Genomic DNA, 21,784 nt, shown 5'->3' on the forward strand with positions numbered 1-21,784 from the left:
GTACCTAAGAAAGGCTTTATCTACTTATAACAGTCTTCCTAGATTTTCTCCAAACTGAGGCTAGGTTGATCAGTTGTCTTTGAGTAGCAATTAGTAACCTCCTGCAAAAAGCCCAATGCAAATAACAACAGAAATATATGGAGGGTATCTAGCAATGTATAACTACCAATTATATTTGTCCTCCTCTTCTTTCCTGATAATCATATTTTAGAAGTCTCTCTTTGTCTTCACATTTTTCTGCTGTTCCACTTCTGAGAAGCAATTATCTTAGTAGCCCACAATAAGATGACCTTTCAAATAACTTTGATTATAAATAGTTAATAAGTAACTTACTATACAAATAATAATGCTCTGAAAAGGATGCTGAGTCTGGAGCCAGAGGATATAGATCTGAATCCAAACTCTGTCACTTACTACCTTTGTGACTTTGATAAGGTAAGTCACTTAAGATCTCTGGGCTTCAGTTCTTTATAACAGTAGGGTGTTCGACGAGATGGACTCTAAAAGCCTGTCACCCAATTATTTGCTCCCTTATAGATATATCCAAAAGGCATTACTCTAAAATAGTCATTGGTTTTACAGTAATTCTATAAAAAGCTCAAAAGTAAGAGAATGATAAGATTAGACCATGAGGTTAATTGGAATTTAAAATGTCATCAAATAAGGCATGTAAATGAAACAATGGATTCACTAAAGCTATTCAGAGACTGCAAGAATACTTACATAACACAGTCATATCTTGCAAATGAAATATGCAGAGAAGCTTGGTGTATCCCTATTCCTAAATCCTACACCCACTAAAATAACTAGGGAACAATGTATGCTTATAAATTCATCAACGAAAGCTAAAATTTGATTTATGTTCTTAAACTTATTTTGCTCTCAGATGCATTTACTTGGGTATTAAGTATGGATCTAATATTCAAATAACCTGGAATTTAACCAGATATGAACAGTAATTTTTTTTTTTTTTAGTGAGGCAATTGGGGTTAAGTGACTTGCCCAGGGTCACACAGCTAGTAAGTGTTAAATGTCTGAGGCCTGATTTGAACTCAGATACTCCTGACTCCAGGGCCGGTGCTCTATCCACTGCGCCACCTAGCTGCCCTGAAATAATTAATTTTTTTAAAAAGGAAGAAGAAAGTTGTAGGGTATGATTTAAACATAGGCACTCTTTCAGAATCCATAACAGTTTGATATGGCCTAGTGGTCTCACATAACAATTGAAAAAGAGAAGGAAAGATCATAGGATCACAGGTTGAACATCAAAGATCTTATGCAAAGAAATGCTTCTGACAATCCATTACAAATTTTAAATGACTTACTTATCTGGAGAGATGAGTTTTTTGGCTACAGGTCCCAAATCATTTTCTAGCAGGTCCCAAATGTAAATGTTGGATATGTCATCCTGGACCAAAAATACAGCAGGTCTTGTCTGGGTCCACTTTAAGGCAATAATTGCCTGGCCATTGGTGCTGTTATTCCACTGACAAACTGGATAGTCAGAATTTAGCTGATGTAACCTAATGCTTCCATCTGAACAGCCAGCCTATACCACAGAAAGAAAAAAGTAAATAATTAGGCTAACCAAAAATAAACAACTCATAAAAATGATACTGTTGAGAGGTTATGAAAAACTGCACAGTTAAAATAGATGGCAATTGTTAATAAGAACTTAAATAGGGGCAGCTAGGTGGCGCAGTGGTTAGAGCACCAGCCCTGGATTCAGAAGGACCTGAGTTCAAATCTGACCTTAGACGCTTGACTTACTAGCTGTGTGACCCTGGGCAAGTCACTTAACCCCAATTGCCTCACCAAAAACAAAACAAAACTTAAATATCAGAGAATTTCTTAATATATAGGCTACCAAAGTTGCCTTTGGATACAAAAGAACAGGCAACTACCTTTACGGTATCACACATCTGTTCTACCCATTTGCTACTTATACTAACGAAGTAAAAATCTCCACAGAAGCAAAATCCTCTAACCCACCAACTCTCACACTCTCAAAATGATAACGTAAACTGAGGAGTTAAAACTCCTTTTGGACAACATAACATGAATTAAATGTCCCTTGAAAAAATGTATAATTGATTCCACTCATTTTATTTTTGAAAAGTTATTTCCCAAGGGAGAATATATACAATGGCTAAAACCAAATCTGCAGACATATGTAACATTTGGGAAGCAAAAGGCAAAAATCTAGAAAAGCTGAGCTTATGAGTATTGATAAAATTTAGAAATTCAACAATTATTTTATCATTATAACCTCAGGTAATTTAAGCAGATCCATGATCTCATTTATCACTTATTTAACAGCTAAGGTTCAATGAAAAAAAAGTGTTTTGGCACCACTATAATTCTTATCTTCCCAAAAAATCTCATTGCTTTTTAAAATTTTTTTTTGAATGAGGTTTTTTAAAAATTTACTACTTTTGCAGAATATGACTTACCACATGCACTAAAAGGTAACTGTGAATGAAATCAGGCAACTTCTTCAAGCAAAAGAAAAAAAACTGGTTCTAATTTTTTCCTACTGAGCCTAGATTGTTCTACCCCAGTAATAACTACAATAAAAATAATACATTCTGTATTTCATTGAAAAATATAACAATATTATTATTAATAATTCACATTCTGATTAAACAGAAACTAGACTATTAGAAAACCATCATTATGATCACCTTTTTTGACTAATCCCCTTGAATACTATAGGTTGCAGATTTTATGGGGCACACATAAAAGGTTACTGAACAAAAAAGGTAATTAATTGTTTCATCTCCAAGGGCAAAAACGTTACTAATATACCAATGCACTATTTGGAGTGATTATACATTCATTTTAGGATCAAGGAAGATCCTAGTCACCCAAATCTGTATATTCCTTAGAACATGCTTTTTGTAAACAAGAAGGATATTGGGGTAAAGGAGTGCAGAAAAGCATTTCAATTCAATAAGCTATTTTAAACTACAGATGTAATTAAGACATTACAAGTAGTGATAGGTAAAGGAAAAGAGGACAATCAAAAGGCAATTTTGCTGTTTTTCAAGAGATAATCAAGGGGAAATTTCACAGAACATAACCTTGTACATTTAATTATATGGCGTACTTCAAAAATACTAGGATCTGTGATTTAATCTGCCAACGCAAATCTCTATCACTCCAAGCCTTGGGAGGTGGGTTTTTTTTGTTTTGTTTTGTTTTGTTTTGTTTTAGTGAGGCAATTGGGGTCAAGTGACTTGCCCAGGGTCACACAGCTTGTAAGTGTTAAGTGTCTGAGGCTGGATCCGAACTCAGGTCCTCCTGACTCCAGGGCTGGTGCTTTATCCACTGCGCCACCTAGCTGCCCCTGGAAGTGGTTTTTATAAACCAAGAAGAATTAAGTGTCTGGGAGCCAGCTTTCTGACAATGACAGCACCCTTTGGCTGGTACTCACACGACTTAAATCACTCAGCACATACTCCCAGCCCTTGGCAGCTTTGTAGAACTTGCCAAAGCTTACCCTGGCCTACCGCAGCCTTCAAGAACTCAGGGCTTCTTCCTCCCTCCCAAAATGAAGCACTGATATAGGATCTTCAGCTTTTTAACTAAGTTACTAATTTTTTTAAAAATCCCACTGTTCTCCCTAAAAATCTAAGTTATTAATATCCTATTTGTTTAAAGAACAAGCACGGTGTTGGCAGGCACAATATTTTTACAGGCAAATCTCTGCAAGTATCATGCTCCCCAAACAGAATATAAACTCAAGTAGGAATAATACATTAAAAAAAAAAAAACTTTTGTACCAAAAACATTGGTTCTCCAAATGGCGAAAAGTCAATCACAGTAACTTTCACTGGTCTTTCTTCACGTTGCTGAGGTTTGAACAGCTTTGGAGACACCTTTGAATCATGTCTTGCACCGTGACTTATAACACCCTATTAATATGAAGAAAATGGTGATATATATCTAAAGTAAACAAAAGTTTTTAGATAAATGTATTTTAATCACTCTATCAAAAAGAATTTATTAGAACCTAATATGCATCAGGCACTGTTCTAAGTAAGCATTGGCAATTAAAAAAAGTTAAATAATTCCCAAAATGAAGGCATTTACAATCTCACAGGGAAGACAATATGCACATATATAAGTATATACAAGGCCCATAGGACACAACTACCATGTAACTTTGGGGGGAGGGGGAGGCGAAGGGCACTACAAGCTAAGGGGAGAAAAGAAAATGCCTCCTACAGAAAATGGGATTTAGGGTGAGTCTTTAAGTACAAGAGGATTCTAAGAAGCAGACCGGAGGTGGGAATGCATTCCAAGCATGAGGGACAGTCAATGCAGAGGTAACAGATAGTGTCCTACATGAGAAATAGCTAGGCTAGAGGGGAATAAGGTATAACAAGGCTGGAAAGGTAGGATGGGGCCAGGGTTTGAAGAGTCTTAAATGCCAGAGTTGTTTTATATCCTAAAGGTAAAAGAGAGTCACTGGAGTTTGTGGGGTAATACAGTCAGACCTACAATTTGGAAAATCACTCTGGCAGCTGTGGAGGATAAAATGGAACAAGTCGAGACTTGAGTCAGGGAGATTAATTATTAGACTGTTGCAATAATAAAGGCAAGAGGTGATGGGGACATAAATGAGGGTGGTGGCTATGGCACCCTTCTCTTTATCTCTAAAACCTCCCATTCGTAGACCTTATCAGCCCCCAATTGCCATCTATTCTGGGAATAGTAAACAGGTTAAGGTTTAAGGAGGAAAAATTAGGTTAAGGAGGAAAAAATAACTTATTGACACATTGAAAACATGGAATGATTTTAAAAGACATTTTGGGAAAATCCTGGGAAATGAAAGGAATCAGTTATAGAAGGAAATTTAAAATTTTACTTACCATATCTGTACCAATAATGAAACAATTAGGATCTGAAGGCAAAAACTTAACAATCAGTGTCTGCATAGGCCTCAAACTTGTGTTAACTTTGGGGGGAAAGCTAAGAAAATACAATTGAAAAACAATGTGAATAGAATCCATCTTTAAAAACCTCAAGGATATGTAAATAGCATTAACATTTCATTAAATATTTGGCATGGGCATTTATTTCATAGTTAGATTACTTAGCAGAAACTTTGCTTATTTTCCATTATGGAAATTTGCTATTTGATATAATACTGGGGGAAGAGTTAAAAGAGTTCAGATCCAAGTAAACCTATGCAATGACCTTTTACATGATAATTAACCTGCTACTACCGCAATTTTTCTACCTATAAAACACTATCTGCCTTCAACATGAATGTTATGAGAATCAAACAAATGATAAAAGTGATTGATACTATGCTGACAGTTCACTGTATTCAAATGTTTCCTATATATGTCAGTCTTGACCTTGCCTGCTAATGGACACAGATACCAGAAGAAAACCCTCAGTTACATCTGTGGTTTTCTTATTTAATACATAACAGGAGTTGGAGATGTTTGAAAAGAAGACTAGCATTTAACTATGTTTTTTTCTCTAAGAAGAAAAACTGAAAGGGCACCAGACAAAAGTAAAAAACATGCTGTGAAATATGGATAGTATTCTAGGTGAGGAACAATTAGTTGAATATTTCTCTGTAGGAATCACCCAAAGGCATGTGACTCAGAGAAATAATAAATTCAAAGACTTATTCTTTGATGATAATTTACAAATCCAAATACCACCCATGTTATTTCCTTTAAAAAAAAAAAAACTTTTAAAAAGTGGGGGAGAGCTAGGTGGCACAGTGGATAAAGCACCAGCCCTGGATTCAGGAAGATCCGACCTCAGACACTTGACACTTACTAGCTGTGTGACCCTGGGCAAGTCACTTAACCCTCATTTGTCCTGCAAAACAAAACAAAACAAAACAAAAAAACCTTAGAAATAGTCGAAGAAGGGGGCAGCTAAGTGGTGCCCTGGATTCAGAAGAACCTGAGTTCAAATCTGGCCTCAGACACTTGACACTTATTAGCTGTGTGACCCTAGGCCAGTCACTTAATCCTCATTACCCCAGGGGGAAAAAAAAGAAAAGAAAAGAAAAAGAAATAGTAGAAGAAGCAGGCCCAATGTATTAGGGCTATTTCTTTTTTGTCTTTATATTCCCAGCATCAAACACACTGCCTGGCACATAGTGAGTACTCAATGAAATAGTTGATGAATGAATGAATGAACTGTAATCTCCAAGCCCAAAGGGCTTCGATCTAGATCCTACTGTATCACTAACTAGCTGAATGATCTTAATTAAGTCCCTTCACATGACTCAGCCTCAGTTTCCTCAGCTGTAAAGTGAAAGAGATTGGACTAGATATAAAGGAACATCTGTTCTGGAATCAGAAGACTTCAGTTCAAATCCTCCCTACTACTGTGTAGTTTGGGGAAAGTCACTAAATGTCCCTGGCACCTAGTGTTGAGTGTACTACAAATTTAGGTGCTTTCAACTCAACTGAGCTTCCAATGCATAAAAGAAACCATACTACTCCTCCCTAATCAATGCATTATCCCACTCTCCAGAGAAGCTATTCCAAACCTTCTCATTTCTCTTTTTAAATTTTTTATATTTTTTCTAATTATATGTAAAAACAATTTTAACATTTATTTTTTTTAATTTTGAGTTCCAAATTTTCTCCCCCTCTCTTCTCCCTCCTCCTTAAGAAGGCAAGCAATTTGATATAGATTATACAAGTGCAGTCATGAAAAATATACTTTCTTATTAGCCACACTGCAAAAGAAAAGACGGACCAAAAAAAGAAAAATAAAGGTTTTAAAAAATATGCTTCAATCTGCATTCAGTCTTTACTAGTTCTTTCTCTGGACAAACTAGGACCAGATGGATTTATAAGTACAATCTACCAAACACTGAAATAAAAATTAATTCCAATACTATATAAATTACTTGGGGCAAAATGGACAAAAAAGAGACCATATGAAAATCCTTATGTGACAAAATATGGTTTTGATACCTAAACCTAAGAGAGTCAAGATTAACAAAGAAAATTAAAGATCAATTTCTCTAATGAATATTGATTTTTAAATTAATAAAATAATAGCAAGGAGACTATAATAATATATTACAAAGATCATACACTGTGACCTGGCTGGATCTATATAAGGAATTTAGGGCTGGTTCAATATTAGGAACACTAAAAGCTAAAACTAAAAATTAATTACAAAATAAAAAACCTAAAAATAATAACAAAACCAATAAAAATCATATGATTTTTTCAGTAGATGCAAGAAGAGCTTTTGACAAAATGCAATACCCATTCCTGTTACAAAAAAAATTAGAAGGCATAGAAATAAATGAAGCTTTCCTAAAAATAATAAGTAGTATCTTGTTTAAAACCAAGAGCAAGGAGGCAACTAGGTGGCGCAATGGATAAAGCACCAGCCCTGGATTCAGGAGGACCTGAATTCAAATCAGGCCTCAGACATTTGACACTTACTAGCTGTGTGACCCTGGGCAAATCACTTAACCTTCACTGTCCTGCAAAAAAACAAAACAAAACAAAACAAAAAACCAAGAGCAAGAATTATCTATAATGGGGATAAACTAGAAAGCTTTCAAGTAAGATAAGGGGGCAAAAGGGGCAGCTAGGTGGCACAGTGGATAAAGCACTGGCCCTGGATTTAGGAGGACTTGAGTTCAAATCCAGCCTCAGACACTTGACACTTAATAGTTGTGTGACCATGGGCAAGTCGCTTAACCCTCACTGCCCCCCAAAAAAAAAAAAAAAAGATAAGGGATAAAACAAGCATGTCCATTATCAGCAATAACATTGTTGTCTTCAAAATCATGGGATTTTGATAACTACAAACCTGATTTCCGTGGGGATAAAGATAGCATGAAAATTAATTCCTATTTTCACACTGCCAAGTTATACTGTTAGAAGATAGAATATCACAAAATAGATGCCACAAATAAGATAAAATTCTTATGAAATTTGCTCCAATTTTCAGTTAGCCAAATGTAGCAAAAAGGATTTATACATGCAGAAAGAGGGATTTTTATTTCTGGACTAGTTCCCAAACTAATAAAAGTTTCACATAAATATTACATTCTACTTCAAGAAACTGAATTAAGGAAGATTTAACTTTAATGTCATATATTAACTAAACAGAGGCCATATCGCATGGCTGATACAGACTTAGGAAAACTTGGATTCAACTCTCTTCTTACACCAGGTCACCACAGGCAAATCAAGCAGCCTCTCTAAGCCTCAGGCAATTTTCTAAAACTCATCCACAAAATGACAAGAAAAGTTGCAATCTTCACAGGTGGAGGGAGCTCCCTCACTAACAAAATCACAGATGCTTGATATAATGACATGGCATATTTTAAATAGATTTAAAACACATATCAAATAACAATGATCTACAAAGGTTAAAACATCTCTATCCTGGGGGCAGCTAGGTGGTGCAGTGGATAAAGCACTGGCCCTGTATTCAAGAGGACCTGAGTTCAAATCCAGTCTCAGACACTTGACACTTGCTAGCTGTGTGACTTTGGGCAAGTCACTTAACCCTCACTGCCCTGCAAAAAAAAACAAAAACAGAAAAACAAAACAAAGCAAAAAATGCATCTATCCTAAGGCAGAAATTTTTAACCTGAAGTCTATGAACTTTTTAAAAATATATTTTTATAACTTTTGATATAAATAGTCTCCTTTGCAATCCTATTTATTTCATTTTATCCACATAAAAACATTATTCTGAGAAGAGTTTCATAGGCACCACCAGATTGCCAAAGGGATCCATGACACAAAAAAAGGTTAAGGACCCCTGATCTAATGAACAAAATCATTAATTCGGTTATTTATTTACAAATTTAACTAAGTATATATGCTTCTTACCAATGAACCATTTCATTAAAAAAAAATAGTATAGGGGGCAGCTAGGTGGCGCAGTGGATAAAGCACCGGCCCTGGATTCAGGAGTACCTGAGTTCAAATCCGGCCTCAGACACTTGACACTTACTAGCTGTGGGACCCTGGGCAAGTCACTTAACCCCCATTGCCCCACCAAAAAAAAAAAACACCTGTTAAAAATTTTTTTTAAATGTTTAAAAATTTTAAAAATAGTATAATGGTTGCCAATGTTCATCATGTATTTATTTCTAAATGCAATATTTCATTTCTAGCTTGCTTTTTAAGGGAGGTTAAAGAGCCTAATAAGAAAAAAATCTGTTATTTTTAGCATATTAAACATGATATAGATGGCTTACCTATTATTCAACTGAATTGTAGAGCTGTGTACCAATTTTATCTTGCCTCCTGGTATTAAACCTAAAAATAGACAGATCAAAAATAAGTTATTCTATTTGTAAAGATGGTAATTAAAGAGCTTTAAAAAATAAAGTAACTTGTTATTATTTAAATGTCTTATGTTAGGAAATGATGGCAAAGTGTGAATCATTATCATTAAAATGCATGCATAAGAGAAGAATCAGAGCAAAAAGGAAAAACCTCAAAAAAGAAAAACAACAGCACCAAAACCAAAAGAAATAGTATGGTCCAATCAGCATCCATATTCCACAGTTCCTTTTTTTTTCTTTCTGGATTTGGAAAGCCTTTTCCATTATGAGTCCTTTGGAACTTTCTTGTACCGTTGGATTGGTGAGAAGAATCTAGTCTATCACAGTTGATCAACACATAAAATGTTGATGATACTGTGTATAATGTTCTTCTGGTTCTGCTCATCTCACTCATCATCAGTTCATGCAAGTCCTTCCAGGTTTCTCTGAACTCCTCCTGTTCATCATTTCTTACAGCACAATAGAATTCCATTACATTCATATACCACAACTTGTTCAGCCATTTCCCAACTGATTTGTTTCTGGTGCTGTTGTTTTTCTTTTTTGAGGTTTTTCCTTTTTGCTCTGATTCTTCTCTTATAACATGACTAATGCAGAAATATGTTTAATGTTATTTTATATATATATATAAAACCTATATCAGATTACCTGCTGTCTAAGGGAGCGGGGAGGGAGGGAGAAAAATTTGAAATTTGAAATCTTATGTAAACACAAATGTTGAAAACTAAAATTAATTAATTTTTTTTAAATGCATGCATATAGTAGTAGTAAGCCTCCACCAGTCGGGGACGACCATGGATCAGCGCCTTGAAGAGCCACAGGCCACAGTGTGGCTGTGCAGTCCGATGTGGGAGCCGCAGCTCCTGAGTGACTTATAACCGGTAACTGCCGCATCCCGTGTTGTATCTACCCCAAAAAGAGTAGCTGGAGTATCCTCTCCATGGCGCTGGCCTGGGCAGATCAATATGGATAACAGGCTGTTGCCCATGCAGCAGGTTTTCCCTCTCCATGACATTGGTGGATCCAAAGGAGAGGCAGAGCCAATACAGTTTGGCACCAGTGCCCGCTCAGGAGTTGCCAGAGGGATGTGATGTCCAACATCCAACTGCCTAAGGGACTATGCATGCATAGAGCTATACTTATGATCCAGCTAAATAACAATTATTAAATTGATAACTAATAAACATGTAGATTTAATGTATACTTTGCTCTCTTGTAATTATGTATATGTATTTACATATATATGTATATATTCCATAGTATACTTTGCTGATATGTAACACAAAAAGATGACTAATGTGATATCTAAAATTTGGTTTTCTATTAATATTCAATCAGTAAAGCATCTTCGTGGGCAATGTAGGAGCCCAGCTCTGGATAAAAAATGAAATTCTGGTTTTACTTTCTTGATCTATTCCCTAACACTTTGTACAAAAGTTCTTTTTATTTATTTTTTTTTTTTTGGTGAGGCAATTGGGGTTAAATGACTTTCCCAGGGTCATACAGCTAGCTGAGGCTGGATTTGAACTCAGGTCCTCCTGAATTCAGGGCTGGTGCTCTACTCACTGCACCACCTAGCTACCCCATAAAGGTTCTTAATAAATGATTGTGGAAGAAAATGGGATATTAACTTAGAAATATTAATGAAGGAATTCTCCCCTTTCATTAAAAGCACAGTTTTCACCTCATAAGAAATCACCTTCAACCAACATTACTTTAAGAAATAGCCTTGAATGATGACTTTTCCTGATTCAAAAGTGTTCACTATTCCTCTTTAAGGAGTGGAGGAACATGTCTTTATAGAATACTGTGCTTTTACCACAAATTATATTCAAAATAGTTCCAATAGTTTATCAGCATTTTCACAACCTAAAACATATAAAAGCTACTTTCAGACTAATACAAGCCACATCTCTGCCCTAAACTTAAGAATTTGTCAAAATTCCCTATAGTGTAATAAAGTTATTCTAAATCTTGTTATATTGCTTTAAATTAAATTAGTGGTAAAACATTCCTGAAGTACACTTCATTGAATACAGAACTATTTTCAGAAATCAAGGAAATAGAGACATCTTACATTCATTATTAAAAATAAAATTTAAAAGATAAAGAAAAGGAATTAGAAGCTATTAACTATTTCACAGAAGTCAGCCTATCACTGAAAATGTGTTTTCTCTACAACATACCCCACACAAATGGTCATGGAGCCTGTGTTTGGAGACCTCCAATGAGGGAGAGCCTTTTTCATCTCCTACAGGCAGTCCATTCTACTTTTGGAGAGCTCTAATCATCAGGAAATGTTTCCTCACATCAAGCCTAAACTTGTCCCTTTGCCACTTCCATATCCACTGCTCCCGGTTCTGTACTCTGAGATAACAGAACAGCTCTAATTCATCTTTGTCAGGGGACACTCTATGAAATGCTTGAAGATCAGGATTATGTTTCTAATCCCCCTCACTCCAAGTCTTCTTTCTCTTCTTTGGACCAAGCATCCCCAACCCTTCCAGTTGACTCTTATATAGCATCACAGCAGGGTCCTTCATCAGCCTGGTTGCTCTCCTTGTTTGTTATGCCTTTTGGCTTATCTATCTTCATCCTAAAACGTGACTACCATAATTGAATATAATATTCTGGATGTGGTCTGACAAAGGAAACCACAACAGCAGTTCAAGCCTGAGACAAAAGGACCAACCAAATCCCAAGAATGGCCTTCTTGCTCTCTTAAAGAGAAACCAACCTAGCCTACATAAAGTTTATAGTGCTCTTATCACAATCTCAAAGGTCCTTTCCACAGCTATATCGCTGATAAAAATGTCAAACTGCATACAAACAAGCGCAGAATACTGGAGCACTCCACTAGAGAAGCTCAATCCATTAATTTGTGGCTACTCTGAGTCTGGCCATTCCATCAGCTGTGAATTCATTTCATTATAAATACATAATCTAATCCACATCTCTCCATTATCTCCACAACAATTGTAAAGCATTCTCCCTATTTACAAACTTTGTAAAAAAAAAAAAAAAAGAATTGTTAGTGGGCATGACCTGCTCTTCATGAAGCCATTCTTATCTTCTGTGGTCACCAATTCCTTTTTGAGTGCTTATTAAGCATTCATTTAATAACATATTCTAGAATTTTTTCAGGAATCAAAGTCAACTCACTGTGCTATAGTGTGCTCACTTTATTCTCTTCCTGGTTTAAAAACTGGAAACTTGCCCTTCTCCAATCCTACAACATCTTTCACATTCCCTCTGATCTTTCAAAGATTACTGATGGATGAATGGCAATCACAATGTTTTCAGTAACCAAGATGAAGTCCATCTGCACCTGGTGACTTAACTGTGATCAAGGGCAACTTAATCTCTGTTACTATCTCCTTACCTATCTTGGGTATCAACTCCTTAGTCACCATATTTGTTTTGTCCTCTCCAGTCCAGAGATCATCCTCCATGGCAGAGAAAACAGAAGCAAAATAAGATAAGTAAATCTGCCTCCTCTCTGTCTCCAGTGATTCTTGTTCTATCGAGCCTGAGCAGTGGCCTGATGCTTCCTTTGGATTTCCTCTCTGCCCTAATACGGCCAACAACAACCCAAAACCAAACCCTCATTGCTGTCATTAGCTGTCTCTGCCGACTCATTCTAAGCTTTTGCACTGCTAATGCTATTCACTGATGAATTTCCTATCTTCAGTGGTGAGCGGTAATGAGAATAACATCTGTTTCCCTCCAAACCAAGACTGTAATCTTTATCAGTACATGGCAGTAGATGGCAGATTAAGTCCCTGCAATTAAACTATAGTTTCTTATTGATAATTAGAAATAAAATCCAAAATTTGGGAAATTTTAGACTATAAATATTATCCTTTGTTGAAAATACACCTGAGTGCTTCATTATTTCAGATTTATGTTGGGATTACGAGCAAAGAAATGGAGACCAGATAGTACTGGTCAAAATCACTTCTAGACAAGACAATAGCTTTTAGCCTTCAGTATGCTTTACGGGACAGCGAGGTGGCACAGTGGATAGAGCACCAGCCTTGGATTCAGGAGGACCTGAGTTCAAATCCAGCCTCAGACACTTAACACTTACTAGCTGTGTGACCCTGGGAAAGTCACTTAACCCCAATTGCCCCACCAAAAAAAAAAAAAAAGATTCTAAATTATTTCATATTTACTTTGTCTAAAATAGTCAAGATTTAATGCAAACCCTTTATTCAGGAGAACTCTAGCTAACTACACTTAATTAAACCACTCAAATCAATGGTATTTTTACCATGGTGAAAGTTGTAGGTAAGGAAAGAAAATGCTACTGTTATTTAGAATTTTACAAATTTTGCAAAATCTCTTATATTTAATCTAACATATTTAATGAGTTTGACTTTCAGAAACATCATGAAAATGTATTCTGAAATTCCTACTTTGCAGTTACAAGCACAGGATTCCTTTTATCTTCAATTAAGGAAAAAATATAGTTTCCTGGTCTAAAAACAATATTGGAAACTACAGATCTCCATTGCTTTGGAAAAATACTACTAAATAATGCTTTCATAACAATAGGGATAAATATGATCTGTTATTGCTCTGTTAACTAAAAATATATTCATAACAATAACTAGCATTTTATAAAGTACTTTAAAATTACATAGCTCTTTACATATCTTATATATAATTTGATCCTCAAAACAAAACTGTGAAGTAGACATTATTACTAACCCCATTTCATAGATGAAGAAACTAAAAAATTTAAGTGACTTCCCTAGGGTCACACAGCTAAGGAAATTACTACTGTGGGATTTTGAACTCAGGTCTTCCTAACTCCAAATCTAGCACTCTACCACTGTGCAACCTAGTACCTCATTCCTTGGTCACATGAGCTTAACAAAAACGTTACTCACATAACACACTTATATTCAATGTAATATGGTAAAATACTCTTAAACTTTTAATTAGCTATCTCTAATGTATTACAATGGCATGTTCCCCTAGAACACATTGTTTCAAAGTGACTCAAAACCTTTTCATTTTTCTTGTAGGATTTTTTAAAGCATTCACAATCATATTTGTTCCTTTTATACTTTGTAGTTACCTAGATCACTTTGGGAACCTGCAAAATCCGCTTTTGGTAGTTCAACCACCACCTAAAATTAGAAAATTAGTGATCAATAATAATCATAAAACATTCTAAGCAAAACTTGACTACATCAAGTTGCTTTAGCTAACATTTAAAAGTGACAAAAACACTGTGAGAAAAACTAAAATTATTAAACTCAATATAAAATTATTAACTTAACATATATAAAGTGCTTTACAAATCTGAAAGTGTTGCATAAATGCCAGCTATTATCATTATTACTCATTCTACTTTATTGTTCTCTTCCTTCTCTACATTTTCTCCTTCTGTAGGCTCATTCACTTCCATGGCTTCAAATATCATTTCTATGTAGATCATTCCCTAATTCCTGATTTCCAGAGAACTTCCAACTGTAGGGTAGATATTTCCAATTTGAAGATGCCAGGGAGATCTTAGACTCAAAATACCTAAAATCAAATTCATCTGACTTCTTTCTTGTTCATAAGCCATATTTTCTGATTTCTGTTACTGGTCTCATAGCATTCATAATCACCAAGGCCTAAAACTTCAGAGATCAGAGATAGAAACAGTAATGGTATCATTTATCACAGACTCATAAGACCTTTGGTGATCTATCCTGCTTCTTACAATTTCAGGAACTACAGAATTTTAATGTAATAATACTAAATAGTAGTAGTAATAGAAGTAGAAGTAGCAGCAGGAGGAGGAAGGGAAGAAGTAGTAAATAGTATTTGCCAAGGAAATGCCTAGAAAATGTTGCATGAAATGTACTGTGCAAAAGGAAAGACATAACATGACCAATGGAGCTATGTTTTTAAGTTGTAGGCTTAAAAAAAAAAACATATATGGGGCAACTAGGTGGCGCAGTGGATAAAGCACCGGTCCTGGATTCAAGAGAACCTGGGTTCAAATCCAGCCTCAGACACTTGACACTTACTAGCTGTGTGACCCTGGACAAGTCACTTAATCCTCATTGCCCCGCAAAAAAACCAAACAAAAACCCAAATACACACACACACACACACACACACACATATATGTATATACATATATAGAGAGATAGAGACAGAGAGATGGAGAAACAGAGACAGACAAAGAAACAGAGAGAAGGCAAATGCTCATTTCAATGGTCTAAAATACTTTTTCTTTTTTCAGGGCAATGGGGTTAAGTGACTTGCCCAGGGTCACACAGCTACTAAGTGTGTCAAGTGTCTGAGGCCGGATTTGAACTCAGGTCCTCCTGAATCCAGGACTGGTGCTTTATCCACTGCGCCACCTAGCTGCCCCTCATTATTTTTAAGTTTGAAGACAAATATTAATTTTTTCATGTAGTTTACTCACCCATATATTAAGAATTCCATTTTCATCCAATGAAGCAATGTGGAATGACAAACCGGTTATTTCTAATTAAAATAAGAAAAAAACATATAAATTATTCATAAGTAAAAATCAATTTAATATGTTTATGTGAGAATTACAAATCACATACCTTCTTGATTAGAGAAAGATGAAAGCACAAAGTTCTGTTTTTTGTAGAAAGATGTTGAAACAGGTTCTATCGATTGAACAGGACTTCTGTGGTTTACTATACTAAGAACACCATCTATTGTTTTTAAAACAAAACAAAAACCATTGTACTTTTTTGAACCTTCACATTTGCACTCACATTATGGTACAGAAATGAAAAAAATAATTTATTCTTAAAATCTGTAAAGAAGGTCAAAATTTACATCATGAAAACCTTACAAGGATTACAGTTGATGTTCTAACTTCACTTTCCTCCTTTCCCAGTCTTGCTATTTATAGTTTTTTACCAACTCCACTTTATACTGTCTGGTCCTCTAATATCCCTCACATCCTTGTCATATTAACACTAATGTACAATCCCCAACTTCGGGTCATCCCCATCACTTACCACATCTACTCCTGCTCACATGCTGATGAACTGTCCTAATGTCAGTCCTACAACCATATTTAATGGATCCCTTGTGAATAAAATTAATCTAATCACAACTTGACCTTCACTGAACTATCAGAATCTTTTTATTCTTTCCTAACCAGCCCCTTCTATACACAACGGTGTTTCCAAAACTTTTCTCAGTTTTCCCACTCTGACTACCCTTCTGACCTGCCTCCTTAACTGCCAAATGCAGTGGTCTTCTCAATTCCTAGTCTTCTTGTCCTCTCCATAGTGTTTGATAATCCCTCTCCATTTGGAAACTCTCCTCTGAGTTTTCAGGACATTGCTTCTTTATTCTCTTCTGACTTGTCTGGTTGTTCTCTCTCAGTCTCTTTTTGTTGTTTTTGTTTGGGATTTTTCTGTGGGGCAATGAGGGTTAAGTGACCTTCCCAGGGTCACACAGCTAGTAAGTGTTAAGTGACTGAGGCCGAATTTGAACTCAGGTCCTCCTGAATCCAGGGCCAATGCTTTATCCACTGCACCACCTAGCAGCCCCGTTTCTCAGTCTCTTTTGCTGAGTCACCACTCATGTTCCACTCACAAATGTGAGCGTACTACAATGCTCTATCTTGAGTTAAGTCTCCACTCTCTCAGGAAATCTCAACTACTCCCACTTGTTCAAATATTTTCTCTGAGTAGATGATTACCCGGTCTATTTATCCAACTCTAGCCTCTCTTCTCAACTCCGGATTCACTTCCCCAATGGTCCATTAGACACTCTCAAAGTGGAAGTCTCATGGGCAGTCTCATGGGCACCTCAAACTTAACATATTCAAAACAGAACTTACCTTGTCCTCAAAATCCACACCTTTCTTAGCTTCCCTATTTTCCTATACCAGCTCAAGTCCCCTTTTTAAAATATTTTTATTTATTTTTAACACTCTTTTCTTTTGAAATTGCATTCCAAATTCTCTTCCTCCCTCCCATCCCTCCCCATCTACTAAGAAGCAAAATTATATCAATTATACATATGAAATCATGCAAAATATGAGTCATATTGCAAAAAAAAAGTGAGAAACATACACTTCAATTTGCACTCAAAGTTCATCAGTTTTCTCTCTGGAGGCAGATAATATTTTTTTCATCACATAACTCAAGTCCTCTTGCCTGGACAACTGCAATAGAAAGGACCAATCGCTTCACCAGATCAAGTGTCTACCTATTCCAATACCTTCTCCACATAACTGCAGATGATGATATTCCTAAAGGCCAGGCTTGAATATGTCGTCCAGCTGTTCTAAAACCCCACGGGCTACCTACTGCCTCTAGGATAAAATACAAACTTCTCTATTTGGAATCTGAGGCCTTTCACAACTGGAACCAGCTTACCTTTCCTGTCTTAGTACACGTTATTCCCGTTCAACCACCTGGTCAAACTTGGTTACCTGATGTTCCTCATACATGACATTCCACCAGCTATTTCAATGACTTTTCCATAGGTTGTCCCCTATGCCTGAAATGCATGCCCTTTTCACCTTTATTTCTCCAGATCTCCAATGTTCTTCCAACCTTAACTCAGTACCCCTTCCTCTATGGGGCCTTTCCTCCTGAAATTACTTTTTAATTTAGTTTTATATGCATATATATCTATATGGCATTTACATATACATACATACACACATATGGGGGGGGGTTCCCCAATAAAATGTAAGATTCTTGAGGCCAGACACTATTTGTTTTTGTCTTTGTATCCTGAATCAACTATGGTGAAGAATATCTAGGATTAATATAGCGATTTAAGTTGACCTTCACAACAACCCTGTGAAGGTGCTAAGAAACTGAGGCTGAGACAGGATAGGTTATGAGCCCAAGGTCTCATAACTAGTAAGGCAGGATTTTTAACTTAGCTCTCCCTGGTTCCAAGCCTAGCACTCTAACCACTGAACCACCTAGCTATAATGCATGCTTGCTTGATTGATTTAGTGATGCATGTCCGCACTTCCTTAATACCCATTTCCTTTTAGCAAGATATTATTTCATTCAATTCCACTGGATTAATGATTTCCTACATTTTCTCTCCACCAATCTAATTATACCAGTATTTTCTCCAATGTTGTTCAAAGCTGTTATCTATCAAACCAATTTAATACTTAATGTTTGTAAACTTTTAAGGAATGTGAAGAATTTAGTAAAGTACCAAGCATGAGGCCATTTGAGACTTTTTTTATTCAATTCAAAAAACATTTATTAAATGCCTAGTGTCAACAAGGCACTTTGCCAGGGCCTGATGATACAAAAATATATGTGATGCAGAAACAAGGTTCTCAGGAAGCTTACAAGGGAGCTTGCCTTTTAAGTGCTTTTAAAGAGCTGTTGTGGTGAATGTGAAGTCAACAGAGATGAATAATAGAACTGCCATGAAAATCAGTTTATATTACATTGCATAAATTTGTAGTGGGTCTAGTTGCAGTGTTTTATTTCCTCCAAAAGCTTATAGCTGCTCAGAAGCTGAGAAGAGGTTGGGATTTCAATAATGTCCAAAGTTTTAAGGTCAAAAAGAACAAAAAGGTCAAGGAGACAAGAATTCAAGTATGGAAAACATAGCAATATTGAAGTGGTTGGCCAGTAAATCAAAGCAGAGTAGAAAAGGAAGTGAAGCCAGAATAACATTGAGAAAGTGGGGAAATGTCGAAAAATCAAGGTCATGATGAGGGCAAAGAAACAGGAGTAGGAACTAGAAGAGGTAGGACAGGAGAATGTGATCTGAGAGGATAATTTCAGAGTTGATTACCCTGAATGTACAGCAGTTTCAAATAAGGGTGAAGTCAAAAGTTAATCACTATAATTGGCACCTGAAACAAAGTGAAATTGTTAGTTAAGGGAAATGAGTTCAAGGAACTCAACTAACCTCCTTTTAGAAGGTTGATGAATAACAGTCATTGAGTATAGTAGCAGAGAGAGGGTGGAGAAGATGGTGAGTACTGTAGACAAAAATGTCTACAATGTCTACAAACCAATAGGTTTGAATAGTGTAACCACAGTATAATCATAAAACTTGTAGTTTTAAGATACTTTTAAAATTAGGCTGACATAAGATTATCAAAGCTTAAAACTGCACCAAGATTTTGGGGACATGCTGGATATGGACTGGAGATTTACTATAATATAACCTGTTCTAGGTGTGAATTTGGAATAACTCAGGTCTCCCTTGAAACTCATGTGAGATGGATCCATTAGAGAATGGATTAATTGGGGCAGCTAGGTGGCACAGTGGATAGAGCACGGGCCCTGAAGTCAGGAGTACCTGAGTTCAAATCCAGTCTCAGACACTTTACACTTACTAGCTGTGTGACCCTGGGCAAGTCACTTAACCCTCATTGCCCCGCCCAGCAAAAAAAAAAAAAATTTTTAAAGATTGGAAGAGAATGGATTAATTGATCTAAATAATTAATTAGAAGTACTAGAAGTATTTCTGTAGAGCTTAGTCTCATCTATAGCACAGTTCTTTAGCATAATGCAATGTATAGTGATATAATGAGCTTCTATTTTATAAACCATCAGATTTATCAGGCATCTGAATACCTGAAATTAATTTAAAGATGCATGTTTACCAACAGGAAGAAAAAATATTCATAAATTACTGTATTCCCAATGAAGTAAAGAACTGTAATTTTTGTATTACATTAAAATGATTATGTTGTTTTAAGTGATTATATTTTTACAAATAATCACGTTTTAAACATAACCAAAACTCATTTTATAATTTTGACTTGGCTACAACAGCAGCTGCAATATTACCCCAACACTAAGACTCAGTCTATCATGCTGAATTATTAATGATGTTGATAATCAAGCAGCAAGTAAACAGAGACATATTAATTCCAAGCTCTATTAAAAACAGAGAGAAGGGGCAGCTAGGTGGCGCAGTGGATAGAGCACCGGCCCTAGAGTCAGGAGGACCTGAGTTCAAATCTGGCTTCAGACACTTAACACTTACTAGCTGGTGTGACCCTGGGCAAGTCACTTAACCCCCACTGCCCCACCAAAAAACCAAAACAAATAAACAAACAAACAAAAAACAGAGAGAAGCACAACCACTAACACTCAGGAAGGAAAAATTGGCCAAAAAAAATGTTTAAAAATGGATAATTTTTGCCCCCAAAATGAAAGCAACTCAGTAAGAATCATTTATGACCATTAACTAGCTATCATTTAATGAGCAGAAAAGAATGAAATACATTATTCACATACAGACATCAATTCCACCATGTAAAGACTATTAGGAACAATTTTTCCCCTGGACAAAAAAAAAATAGAAATTTCAGAAGACTAAGTAGAGGTCACTTTACAGTGTAATTTTGAGCCCAATTTCTTCCCAGTGAAGCTGAAGCCTAAGAAAGAAAGCCCTCAGTGGCTACTCTTCTGGGAGAGGAGGTATGAAATACTCTCTTTCTGTATAAAACCTGAAACTGTGACATTCCAGCCTCCGATCTGTGGGTTGACTATTGGACATAAAAGAAAATACAGCAAACAACCAATTATAAAGAATCCAAACAAATCTTAAGTAATTGGGATTCTTTTTGGCACTTGGAGAAAGAGACAAATGATAAAAAGCACAAAGACCTGGAAAGTCAACTCTCCTGTGCCTACTATATCCACAATGCTTTACCATCATAATAAATATTCATAATGATATTTGGGAGTACTTTGACATGTCTAATTACCTTAAAATCACTAATGTTGAGCTTATTCAGTTGGAATGTAGGACAGAGAGAAGAGATAAGCCAGTCACGTAGCCAGGATAGACAGCTCATGTGCTTCACTAGTATCAATCAACAAAACATTTATTAAGCCCTTACTGTGTACCAGGCATTGTGCCAAGCTCTGGAAGTTCAAATACAAAAGTGAAATAAGTCCCTGCCCTCTGGTAACTTAAATTCTAATGAAGGAGACAACATAAATCTATATAATCTTTAGATAATATATGTACATATGTTACCTAGAGTATGTAATTGTATAATATGTGTGTGTATATATATATATATGCTATAATAATACACACACAAATATACATAGTGTATGTAAAATGAATACAAGGTGCTTTGGGAAAGGAGAATGCCATGTCTTCCTGAATTCTATCTCCTCTCTTGGTTTATCAATCATGACTGTAAATCAGTTTCCTTTGCTCAGTCATTATCCATATGTCCCCCAGGTCCTTGAATAGTCTCCCAACTCACATTCACAGTCTTCCAAGGGAAGCTACTGCATCCCCTCTCAGAGTTATAGGGGTATCCCAGAGGAACTGGGAGTGATTTTTTTTAGTTCTATAGCTAACATATCACCAAAGGCATATTCAATAATCATCAGTTGAAATCAATTACTCAGCTAGACTTAATTTGTTTGTAAAGAGGTTTTTTCACAATCTGACTTCAATCTACTTTCCCAGCACAGTTATACATTATATACTCCCCTTTCAGAA

General features: G+C 35.9%; 1 protein-coding gene across 1 annotated transcript in view; it reads right to left on the minus strand.

Annotated features, from left to right (window-relative positions):
• DYNC2I1 (dynein 2 intermediate chain 1) overlaps positions 1 to 21,784 on the minus strand; it is a 94,791-nt gene that overhangs the window by 7,019 nt on the left and 65,988 nt on the right. The window contains 7 exon segments of the mRNA XM_043969350.1: positions 1,326 to 1,549; positions 3,786 to 3,917; positions 4,878 to 4,977; positions 9,224 to 9,284; positions 14,400 to 14,451; positions 15,747 to 15,808; positions 15,895 to 16,008. Coding sequence (XP_043825285.1) covers positions 1,326 to 1,549; positions 3,786 to 3,917; positions 4,878 to 4,977; positions 9,224 to 9,284; positions 14,400 to 14,451; positions 15,747 to 15,808; positions 15,895 to 16,008 — 745 coding nt within the window.

Source organism: Dromiciops gliroides, chromosome 5 (assembly GCF_019393635.1).
Source record: "Dromiciops gliroides isolate mDroGli1 chromosome 5, mDroGli1.pri, whole genome shotgun sequence".
Lineage (NCBI taxonomy): Eukaryota > Metazoa > Chordata > Mammalia > Microbiotheria > Microbiotheriidae > Dromiciops > Dromiciops gliroides.